The sequence below is a fragment of the Electrophorus electricus genome, chromosome 25, assembly GCF_013358815.1.
Source record: "Electrophorus electricus isolate fEleEle1 chromosome 25, fEleEle1.pri, whole genome shotgun sequence".
NCBI classification, from domain to species: Eukaryota; Metazoa; Chordata; class Actinopteri; order Gymnotiformes; family Gymnotidae; genus Electrophorus; species Electrophorus electricus.
The window spans coordinates 7872902-7895999 of record NC_049559.1 but is presented as its reverse complement, the minus strand read 5'-3'; the positions used below and the strand labels follow the sequence as shown (position 1 = coordinate 7895999).

At 40.6% G+C, this 23098-nt stretch overlaps 3 protein-coding genes across 4 annotated transcripts in view; 1 reads left to right on the top strand and 2 right to left on the bottom strand.

Moving 5' to 3' along the window:
• Positions 1-4635, top strand: part of vangl1 (VANGL planar cell polarity protein 1) — a 25458-nt gene extending 20823 nt beyond the window's left edge. For both annotated transcript variants that reach the window (XM_035523025.1, XM_035523024.1), the window contains exons 7-9: positions 1802-1937; positions 2058-2292; positions 3060-4635. In XM_035523025.1, coding sequence (XP_035378918.1) covers positions 1802-1937; positions 2058-2292; positions 3060-3320 — 632 coding nt within the window. In that variant the 3' untranslated portion in view covers positions 3321-4635. The remainder of the gene's footprint in view (positions 1-1801; positions 1938-2057; positions 2293-3059) is intronic.
• A 647-nt stretch (positions 4636-5282) lies between these two features.
• On the bottom strand, positions 5283-11371 carry casq2 (calsequestrin 2). The gene is made up of 12 exons (XM_027032514.2): positions 11260-11371; positions 10795-11133; positions 8640-8724; positions 8307-8407; positions 8075-8186; positions 7578-7651; positions 7314-7444; positions 7064-7109; positions 6679-6733; positions 6498-6598; positions 6296-6370; positions 5283-5794 (listed from the first exon to the last, which is right to left on the bottom strand). The coding sequence occupies exons 2-12, from the start codon at positions 11029-11031 to the stop codon at positions 5555-5557; spliced, it is 1257 nt and encodes a 418-aa protein (XP_026888315.2). The 5' UTR covers positions 11032-11133; positions 11260-11371; the 3' UTR covers positions 5283-5554.
• Positions 11372-12400: 1029 nt separating this feature from the next.
• LOC113567663 (potassium voltage-gated channel subfamily E member 2-like) lies at positions 12401-14401 on the bottom strand. Its single transcript, XM_026995754.2, has 2 exons — positions 14222-14401; positions 12401-13316 (listed from the first exon to the last, which is right to left on the bottom strand). Exon 2 carries the CDS (start codon positions 13314-13316, stop codon positions 12942-12944), a length of 375 nt encoding a protein of 124 aa, XP_026851555.1. The 5' UTR covers positions 14222-14401; the 3' UTR covers positions 12401-12941.
• Between the last annotated feature and the right edge of the window lie 8697 nt (positions 14402-23098).

Sequence of the window (23098 nt, the reverse complement as noted above, 5' to 3'; positions counted from 1 at the left end):
TGGCATGTCCATTAGAAGAAGAGGAAAGGAACACTCTTGTTAGGGAGTCTTGGCTCTGGGTTTCTGGGTATTCTGATAACGGGGAGATCCCACTTTCTGAAACAAACACATGCACGAGTAATCACACCTTTCATTTTAGAAATCAGAGCTTATGTCCACAGTGTTATCTCAGTGGCCTGGGTGCTCCAGTGCTATCCATATCTCCCTCTGCCCCGCACACACTGGGGCACGCTGTCGGCCCCTGGGCAGGTGATGACCCATGATACACACCAGGGACCAGATGGCTCCCGGAGTCCTGGAGTCTTCCCTACAGCAGTCAGTGTGTGTGTGCGTGTGTGTGTGTGTGTGTGTGTGTGTGTGTGTGTGTGTGGGCGGGGGTGGGGGTGGGGGTGTAAAGAGGAATTTTATCAGTAATTATCAGTAATTCATCACTAGAATGCAGATACTTTTAAATTCTCTCTCTCTCTCTCTATTTACATTTTACTTTATCTCTCTCTATCACTCTGTCTTGCACTATTGCTCACCCACATTTGCTCAGTGCTACTTTGGGTTTCATGGACTTGAAGTGTAACTTCTTAGAAGAAAGAGCTGTTTGTAGGTGTGGGTGTGTGTGTCTTTGTATTTGTGTGTGTCTGTGGTCCACGATTCTGCGAATTCTAGGAGAAACAAGAACATGGGAATAACTAAAGAAAAAAAGAACTTTTTTAATGTGATATTTCTTGGTCACCGATTTCTTCTCTCTTGGTTACAATCAGACCTTTTTCTCACGCACTAAACCATGCATCGTGTTCTATCGCATCGGAGACTCTATGGCGCCCCCGCGTGTTCAACTATTATAACAGCAACTTTTGTAAACAACTGATGAGAATGGGTCCCACATCCTGACGCAGGAAAACAATGCATTAACATTACTCAGAATTAACCAATCTGCTAATCTAACTAAGGCTAATCGTGATAATCAAAGTAAGACTAAATACTTACATTTTTAAAGATGATCATGTGTGGTGCAAAAACAAGGTGATCCGCTCCTACATGTGCGTAGAAATAAATACATGATGATGTTGTACATTTGTGCAAAACTAAATCTGCAATCCTGTCCTACATGTGTGTGCTTCACCAAGGGCCATCAACTTATCTTCACTAGAGCGAATGTCTGGCCCCACTGACTGTGACTATGGTGAACTAAAACAACTGGAGAAGCCGTATTGAATGGCTACAGCATAACAGTAGCTCAGCCCCTGGCCCTGCACTGCTGCTGAGATCCACCCTTCACCAGCGCAGACATGCATTATTAATCCTATCCATCACCTGAACATGGATAAATATGCATAGTGCATTCTATTCCCTTGTCCTTATGTCTCCAAAGCCGAATTATGCATACGAAGCAGATACCTCATTACATATGAATCTACAGACCTGTGCATGAATAATGATGAGTGCAGCTCTTTTAAACTCAATAAAGACGCTTATTGGTGCAGACACGGCCGGCCTTTGTCTGCAAGGTCAATGAGGGACATATAAGGGTGGAATCAGAAGACCAATGCTGGCTTTGTGTAAATGTTTTTTATATTCTGTGCACATTGTGGTGATTTATAGAGGAATTAACAAGTTTTGTTTTCTCTCGAGTTATAATGTCCATTTGTACATTTGGTTACGTTACATTTGGTTATATGTTGATTGCAAAAATATTCAGCCTCTTTTACTTTTTATGAAATGCCACAGTGAGGACACAATGTAGACAGAAAGCACTGAGATCTTCGATCTTAGATCTGTCCCACAATGCCAATGTTCTTCCTGCCAGGTCCTAGCAGCGACGGTGCAGCAAGTCAGTCTCGAGCCAAGATGGCCGCTGCAGCCAGGCACAGAGACACCAGCCACAATGAGCTTTACTACGAGGAGGCCGACCACGAGAGGAGAGTCCGCAAGCGGCGCGCGCGGTACATGCACCACAGATTCATGCAGACTCAGAGTAGCAAATGATCACACAGCAAGAAACTGCAGCCGAATCAATGAAAGGGAAACAGAACAGCCTTTAAGGTTGTGTTTGCCTCTCCCAGGCTGGTGGTGGCAGTAGAGGAGGCGTTCACGCACGTGCGCCGTCTGCAGGAGGAGGAGAAGAAGAAGCCTCCCGGCGACGTGCTGGACCCGCGTGAGGCGGCACAGGCCGTCTTCCCGTCGATGGCGCGCGCGCTGCAGAAGTATCTGCGCACAACACGTCAGCAGCACTGCCACAGCATGGAGAGCATCCAACAGCACTTGGCTTTCTGCATCACTCACAGCATGACGCCCAAGGTGCCTACAGCACACACGCACAAACGGACACACACACACACACACACACACACACACACACACACACACACACACACACACATACACGCACACACACGCACACACACACACGCACACACACATACACGCACACGCACACACACACACACATACACGCACACACACGCACACACACACACACACGCACGCACACACGCACACACACACACGCACGCACACACACACACACACACACACACACACACAGAAACACACACTCACACACACACACACACGCACACACACACGCACACGCACACACAGAAACACACACTCACACACACACACGCGCACAAACACACAGAAACACACACACAAACACACACACACACACACACAAACCCACACACACACACACACACACACAAACACACACACACACACAAACACACAAACCCACACACACGCACACACACACACACATGCACACACACAAACACACACACACACACACACACACACATACACACACACACAAACACACACACACAGAAACACACACACACACACACAGAAACACACACACACACACACACAGAAACACACACAAACCCACACACACACACACAAACACACACTCACACACACACAAACACACACACACACACACACAAACGCACACACACACACAGAAACACACACACACACACACACACACCGTAGCCTAGCCCGCTTTCAGAGCTCGGTCCCCTGTCCTTAATCAAAAATGTGCTGCTCCCCTGTTTCAGGCGTTTCTGGAGAGCTACCTGAATCCAGGCCCCACCCTCCAGTATGGGTGCGGGGGTCCGCAGGCCCTGCAGTGGACGCTGGTGTGTGAGGCCTCCGTCACCAGTCCTCTGCGCGATGGCACAGAGTTCCAGCTGAGAAACGCGGACTTCAGCTTGGTGGTGAGCACCAAAGCCCTCCCCAGTCTCAAGCTCACAGAGGAGTACGTCCACCCCAAGTCACACAAGTTCGTGTTGCTACTGCAGTCGGAGACGTCCATCTGACGCAGGAGGACACGAGGTCCATTTTACTTCCCAACCGGCTCTGCATTTTTTATGTTTTTTTGTTTGTTTGTTCACTTTTTACTTTTCCGGTTTTACAGACCACATTTTACAAACCGCATATCACATACCAGACAAATATTGATACACAACAGTATCTTCATTCTGAGGAACTGGACTGAAATAAGTATTGATGTTAAAAAGGCTGTGACTAGTCCTTGCAAGTGTGAGAGTGAATGTGTTGGTATGTGAGTATTTGTATGTATTTAAGCAGTGTTTAAGAATGAACAGAAGCTTACTGTACATCGAGGATGGAGTCCTACAGAAAGGTAAGAGCAGGCAGGGCTACGACAAATGGGAGGTGTTGCGGTACGCGTCACTGAACATGCCTGCCAGGTGTAATGCGCCGAGCTCATTTTTGTGATGTAACCACTGTGGAAAAACTACAAACCATGTATGAAAACACAAGCCCGGGAAATGCTGCCAAAACCTTTGACAGACCTTTGCTCTTCAGGAGTCCTTGATTTTTACAGGGCGCAAAACGGTCTGTCATACTTTTCTACACCTCGCACGCACTGTTTTATACTCGGGCTCCGGTTTTCCTGATAGATGGTGGCAAGTGTCATTGGATTTGGATTCTTTTCTTCTCTTTTTTGTCTTTAATGTGTGCTGTTCATATTTCCCTATAGGCCTTTCAGGTTTGTGGTTAGTTGGAATTTTTGATTTTTCACAATGAACATTCGTATGGCCAGCATCTCTTCCTGCAAGTTTCTATAAGAATAGATGCATTTTTTGTAATTTGGGGGTCTGTCCGGCCACCAAACAATGATAGTTTATGTTTTGTACTTTTAACATTGATATTTGGATGTGTACATATAGGTGTATATATTTAATTTATGAGTGTATGTACAAACATTTTGTATACCTCTGTCTGTATATATTTCTATAAAGGTATTAGTAATTTTTTTTGTATGTTAGCATAGGCTATTCCTTGTAATAGTCATTAATATGAAGTTATTTCAGCCCCTCTTCAGTTCTCCCTTGTGATGACTCTGATCACTCTCTTTGATCTCTTTTCAAAGTGCATAGGGACCTCATTTCCAATAAACTGTATATCTGAGACAAACAAATGTATACAATTTGTTGTTTTTTTGACATTACTGACTTCTCTCAAGTATCAATAACAAACACCTATTTAGGATCATAGACTTTTTTTGTTATGTTTTATGAAGCAGAGTACAGTTAGGTATTATATTTCTCAGCATATGACTTTCTATGTCCTTTTAAGTTAAAAAGGCAATGTTTTTGGATTTGCAAACGCAGACATTTCGTTGTTAAATAGCCACATTTAACAACAAATCAAATTTGTACTCCCATACATTTACTGCATCCAGCTGATACTTTTACCCAAAGCAACTTACAATTGTGAGTACAACTTAAGCAATTGAGGACTAACTAGCAACTTGGGAACAGCGAGGCTTGAACCAGCAACCTTCGAATTACAAGTCAAGTACAGTAAACACTGAGCTACCACTGCCTGTGCAAGTACTTTGAAATAATTGAGCAAGTTCTGGCTTCTTCCTCAAGTTGTTAGTGATACTATGTAATCAGGCTAAATTCTTCTGTCCAAACTGAACATGTGTGTGTTGACCATACAAATCTTGATAAAAGTTGTGTTAGGCTGTGTGGAAATTTGGGTTAGGAATGTTTTAGTTTCTTTTGCAAACCATATGTTGGTATTTATATTATTAGTAAACATGTTTCCATGGAAGTAGCAGATTTAGCTATAAATATTAATAGTTTTTTTAAATGGTTAAAATGAAATTTATGTAATTTTTGTCTGACAAAAAATACATAGATTTATTACCATGAACACAGCTACCTTATCATAACATCTGATCTAATAAACATTTCATCTAATAAACTTGCTATTTTCCATGAAAAAAATATACTGCTCTGAAAGAATTATTTCACATAATATTTAATTTGGAATATTTTCAACAGTTTTTCCTGCAGAGCAAGATATAGATGTATAAAATAAATTGGGTCTTTCCACTGTCATATAAGGCTGTTTTGTAATCAGTTTTGTTTATAAAACACATTTACACATTTGTGACGTTGTAAATTGACTGCTGATGATGCACAAAAAATGTCCAAAATTATGTTTTCGTGGAGGAGCTCATAGAGGATCTAGCTGTCCCTGAGCAATTAGATTTTGGTTCCACAGAATCCAAAGTTCACTCATCATCGTCGTCGTCATCATCATCATCATCGTCGTCATCATCCTCGTCGTCGTCATCGTCCTCATCCTCATCGTCACTGTCATCATCGTCCTCGTCATCGTCGTCGTCGTCGTCGTCGTCGTCATCATCCTCAGTGTTGACATTCCCAGAAAGCACATCCTCTATCCAGTCTTCTAGCTCATCAGCTGAGGGCAAATTATCACTGCCGTCCATCTCCATCCACAGGCTGTCAGCCTATCCAAGGATCCGTGAAACATCAAAGATCAAAATCACATTCAACATTATTCAATAATCCACTGTCACTTTAAAGGAATGTTTTGATAATAAAATGTTTACAGTCTTTTTTGCATCAACAACACTTTTTGCATCAGCAACACTTTAAACTGACCTTTACACTGACAAAAGATTTTGGATACTTTTTAACCATGTAAAAATCAGTGGAGAAATTTGTTATTTTTTTTATGTCATTCCTTTACATCAGTGGTGCCTTTTTTTCTTTCAGTAAAAGTAGAAGTACTTTGGATCAGAAATAAGTGCCTTAAAACTACACAGAAGAAAGAATGGGAATATAAACTAGCCCAGGAAGGATAGCTTTTAACATTAGCTGACACATGGAAGTCGGCACTTTTCACTCTAGATGATTTGATGATTAGTCTAATGTCTTGATCTTGCTTGGTTTTGGAATGTTAGTAGTTCAGCCTTTTGTGGAGTGGAAAACCTTGCTGGTGCACTTACATCTGTGACATTAACTATTCCGATCTGAGGCCGGTAGAGGTCAACCTTAAAGGTCTTTTCCCAGTATGGAATTAGCTAAAAGAGAGGACAGGAGGAGAACAAAAAGAAATTGGAAAAACATAATAAACAAAAATGGTTCCTTGGTCCACTGCAGACATGGTGCTGTTGAATTAGCAAGTCCTGGTCCTGTTCAGGTCCTCACCAGAGGGAAGTCATCAGGATCGATCCAGACAATGCTCAGGTCGGGGTTCTGCGTGTTGTCCCTGGCAACCTCTTTCAGAATCTCTAAAAACTCATAGCCATCTGAAAACAATATCAATAAGTTTAGCACGTAAAACTCCAAACCTGAACTAACTTGTTTAAATGGTACATGCTTTCTGTACCTGGGTCCTCCTCTTCTGCAAAGGCAACAATGTGGATCCCATCTAGGTCGTCCTCCTGGCGTGCAGAATATTTCAGTGAGGTGATTAAACACAACCAAATTATAACCACATTACAACTGAGCACCAGTAGGAAAGTTTCACTTAAGACTCATTCAGTCAGGTTGCAGCCTGCTCGGCGTCATTCCAAAGGATACAGTTTGTATCGCGTGATATGATTGTGTGTATGAAATGGTGGTTACTGTTTAGAGGTCATTTTACAGGCCAATCACTGACATTGGCCACTCCAGTGTTTGTTTTGTTGTGTAATTTAATAGCTGTGTCTACATATATTGCTTGCACTGCTTGAAATGGCACAGAATTGAAGGAACATGTAGCCATTACTCACCCAAGTTTCGAACATATCCTCAGCTCTCAGTTTTCTTAGTGTTGGCCTATAGTAGTGAAACACAGTTCAAGAGAAGGCTATGAGCAGCATTCAGAGCACTGTCCTCCATCTGCAATGATCATACCTCTCTACTAAGCAAACTGGAGCAGAAATGTAAAAAAAAAAACAACAACAACAGCAAGTATCTTTATATGCGCAAAACCAGCCTGACCATCCTTAAAATGACCCAGACCTTCATCCCTTTAGTTACCTTCTGTGCTCAGTAACAAATGCTACAAGTTCGTCCTCAGTATGGGGCCCGTCTGGAATACTGACAGGTTCCTCCATGAAGGGCTCATAGAAGTCCACCTCATTCATCTTTAGAGTCAACTCCTTAGCGACCTGAAACATGAAAGGTTAAATATATTCTGTAACTTTCCCTAACGATACAAATGTAATTTTGAAAGCAGAGGGACTGACTTAATGCCTACGCAGTCATATTTGAAGGGCAGAGGAGGCATGATAAGGCACTCACAGATTTATCAAAAGTTGCAAAAAACTTGATAAAAGGCTGGAACTGCTCAGCAGCTTCTTTGAATGCCAGAAAATCTGAGAAGAGAAGCGATCATTTAATTGAATTCCATTGGGGAATGCTGACCTAAGAAAGGACCAGAGAGAAGGCCATAAATAGCTGACCTTTCCCCTCCTGCTCTTTAGCTCATATGGCCAAATGTGCAAGGCAGAGACAGCCAGCGCTGAGAGCAGTGAATCCTACAGTGAATCCTACAGTGTGTATCTAACGAGAGCTGCAGTTATAGTCACGTACAGTTATAACTCTACCTCTAAGATAAGAAAAAAGTGCCATCTTTAATGGGCGTTGCTTGGCTTCTGTAGACGTATAGCACAGTATGTGTATGTGTGTATGTGTCTAAATGAAAAAAAGACAAAAGACCCTTTTTATTAACCTATAGTCATAACCTAGCATTTTGGTTAGTTATTTCAGCCAAGCAAATCGACATGCTCACAACTCACGTTCTGACTTCACACTCTTGAAGTAGCCAATGAGTCTGATGTCCTCTTCCATGCGGTCGAAGGCTTGTAGCTCCAGGCTATTATCGATGACCTCGACCGGATCCTCCAACACCTGCGATGGAATTAGGGTGCCATTGTACATTAACTCCGCTCAACATGGAGCACTGCTGTGCTTAAAAACCTGAAAAACACTTATGCAGTGGAAGGAACGGTATGCCAAGTGAAGCCTTACATCCAGCAGAAACTCCACCAGGGTGTCTGCAGAGAGCAGTCCATCAAACTCAATCACGCGGTCAGCCTTAAAGATATACACGCTTCCTTCTTCATGTAGACCTGAAAAAATGTGCATAGCAGTATTAGCTGGCATCCCCACTGTATTAAACATCACATGACGAAGGAGGGGAGTTAATGTCTGCATGTAATCTGCACTCTGATTAGTTTACCCATGCCTTTCCATGCCTGCATGGAGAGCTTCATCGTCTCGGCCGGGGTGAGGCCTACCCTCTTTGGGAGTTCATTTGAATGCGTCAGGCTCTCAATTACCTGAAGGTCTTCTAAGCCTTACCGAGTTTCTTGGCGACCTTGGCATCCTTTTCAGAGTCGACCATTCCAAAACCGATGTCCTTGTTCACCAAGACCTGAGCAGCCAGCTGCAATTTGCCCCAGAGAGACGGACATTGAGATATTTTCATATGACAACAGCTATCAGCGTTTTCCTTTTCCATGCTGCGGTACACTCTGTACACCTTGCTGACACACCTTTTTATTTTAGATTCTTTTTTTCTTTTTTTTTATTCATCAAGAGGTCAAAATGACATAAATGCCATGTATGCATATTTTGTTCATAAGCATGGCTGCTTCAAGAGTAAGTGACATTTTTTTTCCCCCCAAGCAATTCACAATATACTTTGGAAGACCCATGGAAGAAAATCTCATAGGTCAGTCAAATATATATCTTGATAGTTTTGGAACCTTGTCATTTTTTATTTTTAGTACAGTGACATAGAAGATTTATACAGGCTTTATATAGGATCAAGCAAAGTTCATGTAAGATGATAAGATGAACAGTGGTGTATCCAAGGTGTACTTTAATGTATAAAAACTGACTGAACAATATCACATACATTATGATTCTTACAGAGTGTAACATACATTATGATTCTTACAGAGTGTAAATTATTTTCCAAACCTCAGTGTAGACCATAAATGTAAAGGAATCCTGTTCTAATAGATATTTATTTGTAATAAATACAGTTCACACACACACACACACACACACACACACACACACACACACACATACATATATATATATATATATATATATATATATATATATATATATATATATATATATATATATATATATATATATATATATATATATATATATATATATATCAGTAACAGGTTTCTTTGATTGTTTTGAACTAAAATCCCTTTTCAGGAAAGAAGTCTGGGTAAACTATGCTTAATCTATGTCTGGTGAAATATTATAATTAGTGTATAATATTTGTTCATAAGCGTGGTTCATAAGCTGCCTACTTCAGCATTTATCTAATAACTGTGTGTGCAAGAAAAGAACCGATCGGTAGCTAGCAACAACATCGCAACATGGGTAACAAACGTTTGGGAGGTCTTAGCTACTGAAGCATCTGTAACAAACGTTTGGGAGGTGCTAAGAATAAAATCAAGTGTTCATTGCAGTGCCTGGCTAGAATACCTATTAAGAATAGAAGAGAACTACATTCATTATGTGAGCCGACAGGTGTAAATAAGACATGCTAGCACTTTCATTGGAGTACTGTTTTCTTCTGAGAGGATGATGAGTGCTGAAATGACAGGCTGACTGGAATGTGAGCGAAAGAAAAATGTATACCCATACAATTCAATAAGGAGAAAACTAAAGAGACTCTCATAACACCTCTTAAGAAATTAGCAAAGAATAATAAGGGAATATTAATCTAGTCTTGGAATTGTATCGATTAATTTAGGTGCTTGAGTAAACTACTGTATAAATGCAAATATCCACAATGTAATTCTTGGAATGCATACATTCTCTTTGCACCAGGTATGAAATGTTTTAGTACTGGACATAAAATAATATAAGATGATAGCAGTAGTTCACTCCAATATTGACCTTCACACATGCATGCACTGATATACTCACACACACACACACACACACACACACACACACACACACACACACACACACACACACACACACACACACATATAATATATATATATATATATATATATATATATATATATATATGAACAGAGGATTTGATCAGAAGTCCTTCATCAGCTGTGCAAGCAAAGTGCATCAGGAGCACTTTGAGCTCAGGAAGCACTCAGCTTTTTCTATAGTACACTGGAAGGCCTCCCTGGATTCTCCTTCATGTTTGTGTGCTTTGAGATTAAACCTATTAAACATGCACTTCTGTGTACAAACCCAAATTTATTAATAACGCTGAGATTAAATTCTAAAATATTATATCCTCTGAGATTAGAATATATTCCTAGTTGTGATTTATAGCTCCTATTTTACTGAAAGCTTATGAGGCCTTTGCCATAATATATAACTGCAGATGTATACAGTAAAAATGTTTGTTTGAAAGTCACTCCATAACGCTCATGCAACCTTTTCCCCAAATGACTCTCTCTCTCCTTATTTAATCCATTCATCCATGCATGTGTTTGGTCTCTCTCACCTCCAGCACAAGCTCGGTCATTTGGAACTGTTTTGACAGTTCCTTGCTGGCCGGTGCAGGGGCGTGGTACAGTAGACACAGCATGCGATGGGCTTTCAGGGCTTTGCGGTAATTCTTGTTGTCGATGTCCAGCACACGGTCCTTGCCGTCGTAGCGAGGGAACTCCAGGCCTTTATTGGCCCAGGCCAGGCCTGCCAGGCTCAAGCACACCAACACAAAGAACCAGACAGTCCTCATGGTTCCCACCACTGACACAGAAACACTGTTGAAACTCACACACACACACACACACTTAGGTTCGTTTCTGGCAGCCTTCTGTGCAGGTCTGAGAATCCAGCCCTGGTAGGAAAGAACCAAAATCCACCAGACAGGAAACAAAAACATCAAAGCAAAAGAGTTGCAGAGGTCAAATAGTCAGAGTGGTTCATGGTTCAAATATCCTCTTTGCTTCATGCAAAACCTTACCAATGGTAAAGAGGCTCTCTCCAGGTTGTGTCTCTCTCCCAGGGTCCCCAAACCCTCTGAGTTACCTAGCTCTCATTGCCGGCTGGAAACAAAGCCCAGGGCAGTGCTGTGCAGGATTTAGGGTGAGGGAGAGAGGGATACCTTACATAGCAGTGGCCCTCTGTCTCTCCCCCTGCGCTAAAAATACTTCCCAGTTGTTTAATGGCTAAAAATACTTGCGTTATACAGGCAGAGCCAGGAACGCTGGTGAGGACTATCTGTCCATACAAACAATAATTCATGACAGGAACAAGAGAGCATTTGATAAGGTTATGTCAAGGTTTCCCAAGTGTAGTGTCTCTTGTATGGAGAGTAATCAGTAAGTGTACACAGCTCCAGGAACAAGCTACACATGTATGTGTGCGTGCCTGCCCTGGACAAAGCCCTGGTGTTTCTAGGCATATTATACTGTAACCAGACACTTATGTACTTGATAGAACCAAATATATATTGCCTTTATATGTTAATTGTTCATATTTCACACATTCACATTCTTTGGAAAATGATCCCACTGAAGCTAAAACGTCATTAACAATTTGCCATTCCTGGCCGTGGACACCTTCCAAACTGTATGTTCCCACATGTACGATTACAGTGAGTTCAGCTTGGCTCCTGGCTGTATGTGCGTGTATATAAGCATTCAAAGTAATTAAGTTAATGCTTTAAATAGCCATTTCTGCAGGACAGCTGGACAATTAGTTCCTTATTTGGGAGGAGTAATGGGAGGAGCCAGAGATGGAGTATTTCCCCAAACAATCTGGTGCTCTGACCCTGCCTATGACCCCTTGACCCTTTGTGAACTAAGATTGGCTCTTCACAGGCACACTGCTGCAACTGAAGAAGGGATTTTAAACATTCTGTACTTACACAGAGGCAGTATAGCTCTGCTGTAGGGTTTTGGCATTAGTTTATTGATGTCATTGCCTCAAATATTAATATTCAGTGTGGCATCATCACCGGGGTATGTCAGACTACTATTTTGTGACTTGAATATGTCACGGGACGCTCGACCCCTTCACGAGTCACGTGGTACGGCCTGCACGTAGGAGGGTTCACATGTGTATGTAGCCACGCCCTCCGTGATGGCACACACCTGCACGGGGTTTAGTGTTTTGTCTATTTAAACCCCCGTCTGTGTGTGCCTCATCGTTGGTCATTGTTGATGTCGTTTATGTTAATGCTGCCTAGGTTGTTGTCATGGTTAGTGTTTAAATCATTTGTGTGTTCATGTTCATCGCTGTCACTATGTGTGAGTGCTGCCATTGTCATTTATGTTTTATGTTATTAAACATCTCATTACGTCAAGGGAGTCTGTGCGTCCTGTTCTGCGCCCTGCGGCACTCAGGCTGCCGTTACAGAATACATTTAGTTGGATTCTCAGCTCTGCTTTAAATACTAAAAGATACAGTATATATCTGGACATCAAATATGTTACAATAACTATGAATCTGAATTTAGTGCTAAATGTTATTTCAAAGCTGACATGGCACTGTTACAGTTACCACTAACAGAAAATCTACACTTACTGCAATAGAATACAATCTGGTTTTGTAAGTAACACTTATCTATTTAATATGAAATAAAAACTAGAATCAAATATTTAAAGCTGACTTTTTAAGTCCATTTGACTTTCCCAGGAGGCATCAGGGTGAGCAGGGGCCATCGAAGGCCCTCAGGGCGGGACTGGAGATGACGTAGCTCTGACTGTAGGCTTGGATTTGTGGTTGCGAGCTCCACTCCCCCTCAATGTATTTGTGATATGGATCGTTTGAGTGCTCCCTCCTCTTGGACTTCACTGTGCTCACCAGGATGGCCACCACGATGAAGGCAAACATCCCGATCATCACCACCAGGTACCAGATGACGTCACGGAAGTTCTCCTCGGCCAGCCTGGCACCTAGGACGCGTTCACCCTGTGTGATATTCCGCTGCCAGTTTTCCAGAAAGTCACTGAGTGCACCTGTTAGCGAGTCCTGCAGGTGCAGGGTCAGGTTGGACCAATCAGATGATATTGGCATCTGAATACAGGACAAAAATGTTGGGGTTAAGACAATATGTTGTTCTCTGTGGAGTGAGCAGCAAGTATGTAACTTTCTTACAGGCTGGTATTCAAGACATCACTTCTCAGAAATCAGAACTGGTTCTGAGTTATAAGAAACAGAAACTCCAAGCTACGCATTTTTAGATTTTACATTAAAGCTTTTTTCCTCTTATCCTTTTTTAAATATCCAAACCCACCTTTTCTGTGTAACAGTAAACCAGCCTACCAAACTAGGCTTGCTTTTATTCGCAAACAAAGAAAGCACGAAGTTGCCACAGGTAGTATGATACTGATTAGAAATCTAAAAAATTAACTAGGATAGTTGCCCAAAAAGGTGATTAACTAGAATAACAATAGTCAGCTTTTTTGTGCTTAGTGTGGGAAATTTTATATATAATTCATATGGCCTGTCTTCATAGAAGACTGATGAGGGCAGTGGTATTGAAATGCAGTTGTAATGTAGTAGAAGTAGACAGCTTTAATACACTCCAGGTTTGGCTGCACTAATGCAAATTATATTGCAGAATAACTCTGTCCGTTTCCACTTTCCGGTTTTTTTTTTCCAGTGTGAGTCCATGGTGTTGTCTGAAGTTGCATCATTAAAAAGTACATCCAACCAGATCTCTCTTGTAGAACTATCAGCACTGAACAGGGTGTTACAAAACAAGATTAACTAGGCATATGATACATGTATTCGTTACCCTTGAGCTTTATGCTAGATTTAAGACACCTGCTATATTTTTACTGAAAATAAACACTGCTAAGAAAGGACATTTTCGCACAGAATCTATTGTTTTCACTGCACAACAGACATTAAAGGTGTTTTTCTAACTATAAAGCAGAAAATGAATATTCCTACAGAGAAAGTGGTGTTACACTTACATTAGCTTTAGTTCCAGTGCTGTTCACATGAAGAAAAGACAGTTTAGAGAGTTTACAGCCATCTGTATAACTAAATGAGTTCCCAGGAACAAATTCTCACCCTTTATACCATTTGTGTAAACCGAATGATATTGTGTGTGTGTGTGTGTGTGTGTGTGTGTGTGTGTGTGTGTGTGTGTGTGTGTGTGTACACACACTACTCCCACTCTTCATATCAACTCCTTTTACTTCTGTATAACTAATCTCATTCTTCAAGGACATTAGGTTTTTTTCCTCCCAGGTCCTAAATCACTACCCGTTATGCTTCAAAGCCACATAACCACCACATAGCCACATAACCACATGGTCATGTGCTATAATTATGTTTGGAGGACTCAAGTGGCTGAGATGTGCACAACTGAATGTAAACAGCCACTTTAATCTCTCACCCTTTTTTTCAAGGGCAAAAAATGCATTTAAATAAAAACAGTCAGTACTGTTTTCACCTCCAGGTGGCATCCATTCCAGCGTTTTAATGATTCATGACTGACATTTAGGCTAATCCATAAACGGACTCTTTATAGGCATAAAGCAGCACCCAATGTTTTTAAATCAGGTACAAAAATGCGCTACAGTATCATGAACAAGAACAAAATATGACTCACCTTGCCGTGTGGGGGCAGCTTGCTTACACAGCATTCTGAAAAAAAGCCTTAATGAAACCTGGATTAAGATTGGGATGCCAAGTAATATGTTTTAAACATGGTCTGGAAAGCCACTTTAATTAAGCCTGTTTGCATGTGTGTGTGTGTGTGTGTGTGTGTGTGTGTGTGTGTGTGTGTGTGTGTGTGTGTGTAATTCAGTTAACGTCTACATTTTATTTTATAAAGTTTGGATTTTCATCATAAAAACCAAACCTTTTTGTTTTTTAACTTAAAAAGTAAGTGTCTGGGCAACCTTAAAATTTTACATTTTTTAACTTTAAATAGTAAGGAAACTGAACAATATTTTATTATGTGAAATTATTATTTTTGGCAAGTTCATGTAGGTCATGACCATAAGGTTACTGTTCACTACTGCAGGTCTCTGGTATTTACTGCAGGGGGCAGTCTAGTGTTCATATGTCAGTAAATTTACAGGTACTAAAAACATACCTCACATTTTTCTTAATGGTTCACTGATTTTTCTTAAATTAACCTGGTGTATGTTGGCTAAAAAAAAAAACAGCTGCTGCCTTTCAGTGTTTCTGAATCAGTTTGACAAGCTCACAGAACAGATATGATTAAGGGACTAACTTTTTTAAAAAATCACATATATTCATAAATTCCATATAGTCGTTAATCTTTCACAGGGTACTTGACAGGTGAATTATGTTGTTGTTGCTTTTATGCAGACAGATTTTTTTCCGATCTGCCTCCTTCTGATCATCCAGCCTACAGGACAGTCTTTGTTACTGCAGATGACTTTTGTCGCTTTCCAACAGCAACAATGCCAAAAAGCCACACCCACCTTACCATGATTTCTGTTATTAGTGTAAACTCAGAGGTGCTCAACACAGGACTGCTTCACAGAATCTATAAGAACTGGTTTAGTAACTGCGTGACCAATGGCAACAGTCTCCAACAGCAATGTCTCTTCTGTCGCCGGGGGAAAAAAATAATAATGTTCAAATGATTTGGCTAAGATGAGAAACGTTGGCTAATGAAATAACGTGTTGAGGTGATTGTGGCATAGTCCTGACAGTTTATGCTCTAAAACTAGCTCTGCTGTGCAATCAAAAATGAAAATGTTTTTTTTCACAAGTGGAATCTTAAGTATTTCTTTATGAATGTTTTCATTCGTGCAGTCCTACCACGTCTAAGCAGTTATTATAAAATCGGCTGGAAAAAAGTGTGGTTTTCTGTGATAAACAAATCAAAACATGGAAGAGGTCATGAGCAATAAGAACACTGCCACATCCCACAAAACCCACTGGGACATCAGACTGCTCCAAAAATCTATTTATACTGAGGCAGGAATGTAGACGGTCTCTCCAAAGTCCATGTGGTCCTGTCCAAAAAATAAGCTCAAAGCACTAACCTGTATGAGCTACCTAATTGCTGATGGCTGCTTACTTGGTCCAGGGTTTCCTAGCATGTGTGTGATGGGATCTGAAGACCAGAAAGGAACTGAAGCAATCATATATAGACTGTGTGCGCAATTATTAAGCAAGAGAGTATTTTGACCATATCATCATTTTTATGTATATTTTCCAACTCCAAGCTCCATATTCCAGAACTGCAACCTACCTGGAGTGCCCATAAGTATAAAGTGTTGAGTACTCAGAGACATGGCCACGGTATGGAAGGCGGAAACCCAACCACCACTGAACAAGACACATAAGGTGATACCTCAAGACTGGGTCAAGAAATATCTGAAGACAGATTTTATGGACTGGTTTTATGGACTAATGAGATGAGAGTGTCTCTTGACGGACCAGATGGATGGGCCCGCGGCTGGATCAGTAACGGGCACAGAGCTCCACTTCGACTCAGACGCCAGCAAGGTGGATGTGGGGTACTGCTATGGGCTGATATTATTAAAGATTAGCTAGTTGGACCTTTTCGGTTTGAAGATGGACTCAAAGTCAACTTCCAAACCAGCTGTCAGTTTTTAGAAGACACTTTCTTCAAGCAGTGGTACAGGGAAAAGTCTGGATCTTTCAAGAAGACCATGATGTTTATGCAGGACAATGCTCCATGGCATGCATCGAAGTACTCCACTGCGTGGCTAGCCAGTAGAGGACTTAAAGATGAAAGAGGACTTAAAGATGAAAGGCCCCCTGCCTCACCTGACCTCAATCCTTTTGAGTACTTGTGGGTACAGCACTCTGAACAGTGTCTGAGAGGCTGTGGTTGCTGCCACACAAAAAGTCGATCATCAACAGATTAAGAAACTGACTCCATGAATAGAAGACTAAATTTTTGAATAGAAGGGTGGTTATATCACTGATATATATATATATATATATATATATATATATATATATATATATATATGTTTATTTGTAAATTTTGAGTTAATAATAAGTTATTCTTACTTTAACAGATGAAAATCAACAAGGGAGATGGGAAAATTTCCATTTTTTATTTAGTTGCATAATAATTCTGCACACTAATAGTTGCCCAATAAATTATGCACACATAGATATTCTCCTAAAAAAGCCAAAACCTCACTTTACTTAACATTTTGGATTAACCCAGAGCACTGTAGTTGTTCAATAATAAAATGAATCCTCGAAAATACAACTTGCCTAACTGGGCACACAATGTAATAGAAGGTTAATCTATTTTGTACCATTTAAATGTGCACAAAATACAACATATCAGAATTGGTATAGGTAGGTCACTGATGTAACGTTGGCTTTCTTTGAATTGAATGAATTGTTGTTGCAGCATTGAGGTTAAGAACTCATCTACACAGTCAAAACTTTAGAACTGTTTAAATGAATGAGCTCCTGTAATGATCTTGAAATCTGAATATCAACTGTTTCACTTCCTAGAGCTTCTTAATTACTTTGCTTGCACACCTGTTGAAAGACCCAAAATGGCCCGATTGTCAGGAACTTGGTGTACCTCAACAGAATTTTGTCAACCTCTATATTTACTACTGAGGTACATTGGAGTTATACATATCTCAACGCAATTTTTGTCTTCTGTTAGCCAGCCCCCCTTTCTGATCAATGTTGGCGAGATATTTTTTAAGTGGCAGTTCACTTTCAATTCAGCGATTATAGTGGTATGTCTGAAACTCCAACAACACCTTCACTACCACGTCAGAGTTACTTTTGTGCAGGATCTGCCACCCAAATAATGTCCAGTTAACAGTGGTCCAGTACTCAGTAATGCACCAGTGAGGAATGGGATGGAGCATAGCTGCCCTGTGCATGGCAACACTCTGCTTAATAAAGCAGCCAGTAAATTTACCTGCAAGCTGTGTGCCAGAGCAAGAACTTTCCTACATTTGGCAAATAAGATGCCCTTTTGGGGACTAAAGTGCAGTTATAACCCTGAAAATAAGCTTTAGAATATATGACCACATATTATAAAATCTTATGGTTTTTACTAGTGAACTACATGCGTGTTTAAGCAGAACAAGCAGATCTGTGAGGTGGCAGGAAAGGAAGAATGATTTATGATCAACTAACTGCGGTGGTTCAGAGACGCGTGCTCAGTGCCGCTCTCAGTCAAGGTGAAATGGTACTGGGGATAGCTCTCTTTCTTGTTTTTTTCATTCTCTTTCACATGCTCATTAAATGTGTTAATCATCAAGGTGCCTTACCAAAGACAGAGAGACAAAGTGAAAGAGAGAGAAGATGGAATTTTCCACTGACACATGAAGAGCAGCTAATCTGATATAACAAATCTCAAATGTCATTCTCTCTGTACCCCACCAACCTCTCTCTCTCTCTCTCTCTCACACACACACACACACACACACACACACACACGGTGGCTGTACTGCAGTGATAGAAATTGCCTAATTTGCACAAATGCAATCTCTAATTCTACATGTTAGAGAGCTGGGATATTCCACAATTTATTATTATGTTTATTACTACATGCTCCATTGCAAATAGTTAGTCTGCAGCACATTATCATAGACAAAAAGGGTTTTTTTTAATGCAGTTGCATGTTAGAGTAACTAAGGATTTAGGAGTTACTTTATACAGAGCACTGGTCGTACAGTAACGTCCTGATAAAGGTAATAATTGATTATTTAGCTGACACTGCAATATTTGTTCTCAGCTAAAGTGCAATATCACTTGATCAGTGTTTATGTTGCATATAATTCACTTTTTTTTATTTGACTCAGTATGATCTAACATACATGTAGGGTCCAGTTCCTTCACAGTAGGACTAGATGATGACACCATTCCAAACCTGGCCCCTTTATGTCCTGTTCTTGATCATATGGTTTGCACAGAATTAGCAGTGATTTATCGACGGAAGGCCCAATATTTGCTATTTGTTAACATTTATGCCTTCATGCTGCACCAAACCATTAAACAGTATCTGCAAAGAAAATGATTCTCACCTCAGTGCTCTGTAACACTAAGCAAAAGGGAAAAGGGAGTGTTTCACTGTAACACAGCACACATTCTAATGGGACAGTTTAGTTACAGTGACCACCCTGATCAGAAGAGTGTGACAGCTAAGTCTGGTGATCATTAACCCTGTTTTCCTCTACTGGCCACTGTAACTAAAGAAGTGGATTAATAACCTGAAACTCAACTCCCACTGCCTATTTAATTAGACCCTCCTACATAAATACTAACCATAACCTTCATGATATTCAAACTGAAAAGCTGCATTTGAAGATCAAAGAATTAGAATCTTGTCAAAATGTCTCATGCTTTGACCGCATGACAATTATTAACCAAATTATCAAACACCGTTCAAAACATTTTTAATCTCTAATGCAGTGTAAGAAAACAACTTGAAATAGTGGAAATGGTAGATTCTGGGCTGACACAGATAACATAAAGTGATGAGGCTTTTGGTGTAATATTAGCACATATATGTATGAACAATCCTAATGAGCAAACAGTACTTTTCCACCAATTGCTCTCCCATAATCCTCCTCTTCATGTCCTCTCTCACCTCTCCACACCCTGCCCTCCCCATTCACGCTCTTCTTGGCTGAGATAAGTTTGCAGTGTTGTGGCTGCAGAGTTTCCAGTATACTACCAATCCCAAAGGTGCCGGTCATGCACAAAGGAGGCTGACTGACTAAGACAGTTGTAATGTTTGTTGCTTTCCTCGTGACCGCTGAAAATGTCACACCTTAAATCGACACAATTAGGCTAACAAATAGGCATCCCATGACAGTAGATGAGTCAAGATCACTGGGTTCTTGTAAGATCTGACAATTTATGACCTCAAGATTACGACACGTGGTTTGGCTCACCCAGGTCTGCAGCACATTTAGTATAGGTATGGCTCTGTGTGCGGTCTGCCATGTTAGAATAGCAAGTGGAATTCTCTGAAAGGGGAGAGTGAGAAGAAAATAATTCCATGTCAGAAGCTTTCCCTATTAGCAGGTATGGCATCAGGCCAGGACAACAATGAGCCTTTAGCCAAAAGTATAATTTCAACTATGTCTGTTTTTAAGTGCAATAACATACTCTCTCCTTATTAATGATGAATGCAAAGATCCTTTGATACCACCTGGGGGTCTCAGAGGCACTTTAAACACAAGTATAAACAAATGTCCAGGGAAAATTCACCAGAATTTTGTATGCTCTAACATAGAGGAACAGCATTTAGGTGATGAGAAGACTTGTGCATTTATTGCAGGACATCACAGCCATTTTAGTGGTGCTGCCTTAGACTTCAGCCCTCTGCAGGATTCCGTTTCTGAACACAGACCTCAGGTTGAACCCACTTCCAGACCTGCTGGTGATAGCGGTTTCCAGCCCTTCTTCACTGACATTTCCTCTTCATCCTCAACGGATGTCTGGAATCTGCTGGATTCATTCATTCCTTTTCCCATTCAGATGGTTCTCTGTGGAGTTATTCCATTATAACAGGAATCTCTGGCTCTTCTTGGCACAGATCTACCAGCCACACTTATGAAATTCAGGGAATGATTGGAATCCGTGTTGGGGTTCGTCAGGAAGGGTGTAATTTATAGGGGCAGTGTGGTTGTAACCAGAAGGGCTGGTATGTAGGCTTGCCCAGCTTCCTGCTCTACGCATTCCTGTTTGCCTGGTTCGAACAGGTTAGCATTATGTAATCACTAAGTGATAAAGAAAAGTGTCTTTAAATTCATTGCTATTTTGATTGTTTGGTACTTGAGAGCTGGTCTATCAGAAATACTTAATAATAGTTTTACTTCTATGTTTTGTGTTGAAGGGTTATATTTAAATTATGTAGTCTTTTAATAGTACATTGTTAGCTAGCTAGAAGAAAGTTAATTGTAAAAGAGAATTCAACCGTAATTCCATCAGAGAAACAGGCCCTATGTTAGGGTCACAAACAAGAACTGCAAAAATAAAACACAAAACTAAAAGGTAGTGCAAATGCTTTGAAATGGTAAATGCCAAGAGTTTATATGACATTTATAATATCAGAGCTGAGTGAAGTAAGCTCCTAGATTCTTAACACACAACTTATTATAAAATTAGGTAATACAAATGCAAAACATTGAAAGAAATTATTACAAGTTTTTGTACTTATTGCTGTCCCTGAACTGCTCATGGGACTGAATCATGAGGGAGCATCTCCCACATCTCCACATATGCTTTTTGGACTCACCTCCATTATGCAACAAACACATCACTCATCTCTCGCTCCTGTTTGTCATCACAGCACTAGAGGCACGGTGCCAGGATGCTGTGATATGACTAATTAGCCGGGGACACTTGTGTTAGCATGTTTGTTTTGGAACGACAGTGCGACATTGTTTTTGCCAAAGGCACAAGCAAGACCAGACACTGGTAGACCAACTGCACCAAGGAGGCCATTGTGCCTGGAGTCTTCCAAATCACAAACTTATCTAAGCATCCACACATGCATGTACATATCCAGGCTTACACTCGCCCAAATATATACAACATTAAACATTTCAGTAAATATATCCCTCACTGAATGCCCTTGCTTCTTACATGATAAAGTTCTTAGCTTTAGACAATGGAAGTAGATTGCTGGCCCATTGTAAGAGGGGTGAGGGTTTATTGACTCAATGCTGAAGCCATCTACTGAAATCATGACCAGTTTTGGTAAAGGTGCACTCTCAAGTGTCAAATACCACTTGAACAATGTACGCTCCATCTAGCAGCTTTATCAGCCTTGTACAGCCATAAAACGTTACATGTTTGAGCCACTGGAACCATAATCCATTTCGGAGCACGAGGACACTGACACACCCAGGAAACAACCTTGTTTAATCAACAATCAATACTATAATCATAATCAATCTCTCCGTCATCTCATCAGTTTTAGGAATTTTAAATGAGGAGGTATTTCTTGGTATCCAGGAAAGATGCATTTATGGAACAAAGGCAACTGTACACTGTAACAGGCATAAATAGTAACCCGCAATCATGTGGTAGAAACACCTTAAACATTGAACACTATATTGCTAAAGGAAGGGGCATGATAAGTATGATGCTGGCTTATTGCCCATGACTTCAGACGCAACCAAAGAAACCTGAACATAAAAATGATGAAAAACAGTTTAATGGTCTTACTCCACAATTCAGTATGACAGTTTAGTCTTTTCATGTTTTCTGCAATTATGATGTGTTTAGAACATATCTCTGAAATCCCTTTACATGAACTTTAAGCACAGATTTTCAACACTGGCAAGATGGTAGATTCTTTTCAAAGTGATGTTAATATAACATTAAGAACATTAAAACTTTGTTATGTATCATTCATTTTATGCTATGTATTTTACTTTTAATTGTCAGTGTAACATTTATAATATTGGCATAACTAAACAAAAGTAGCTAATGAAACACAAATTGTGTAATAAACTGTGTAATAAACTGTCCAGGGAAAATGCCACATTGTAGGCATTTCTATTAGTGGCTCTAATGTGTGTGGCAAAGCTGGCACTGATTCATGGGTCTAGAGGCCTGAATTCCTGGCAGACACTAGAGACACTGACCTAACACTGCACTGTTGGAGGTTTACGTGTCCTTGTGGCAATCATAAAACATCAGGCTGCATCAGGACTGTTGCAACACAGCACGTCCATTTCCATGCAGAGTGCAACTCCTGCAAAGCTGCTTAAGTCCTTTAGTGACAGCACCGTATACAGTCACAGAATAAAACCTATCAGTGTATAATGGGTTTGGTACCCAGAGCTCTGATTATGCAAGGGTGGGGTAGTACATTGCATTCACTTTTT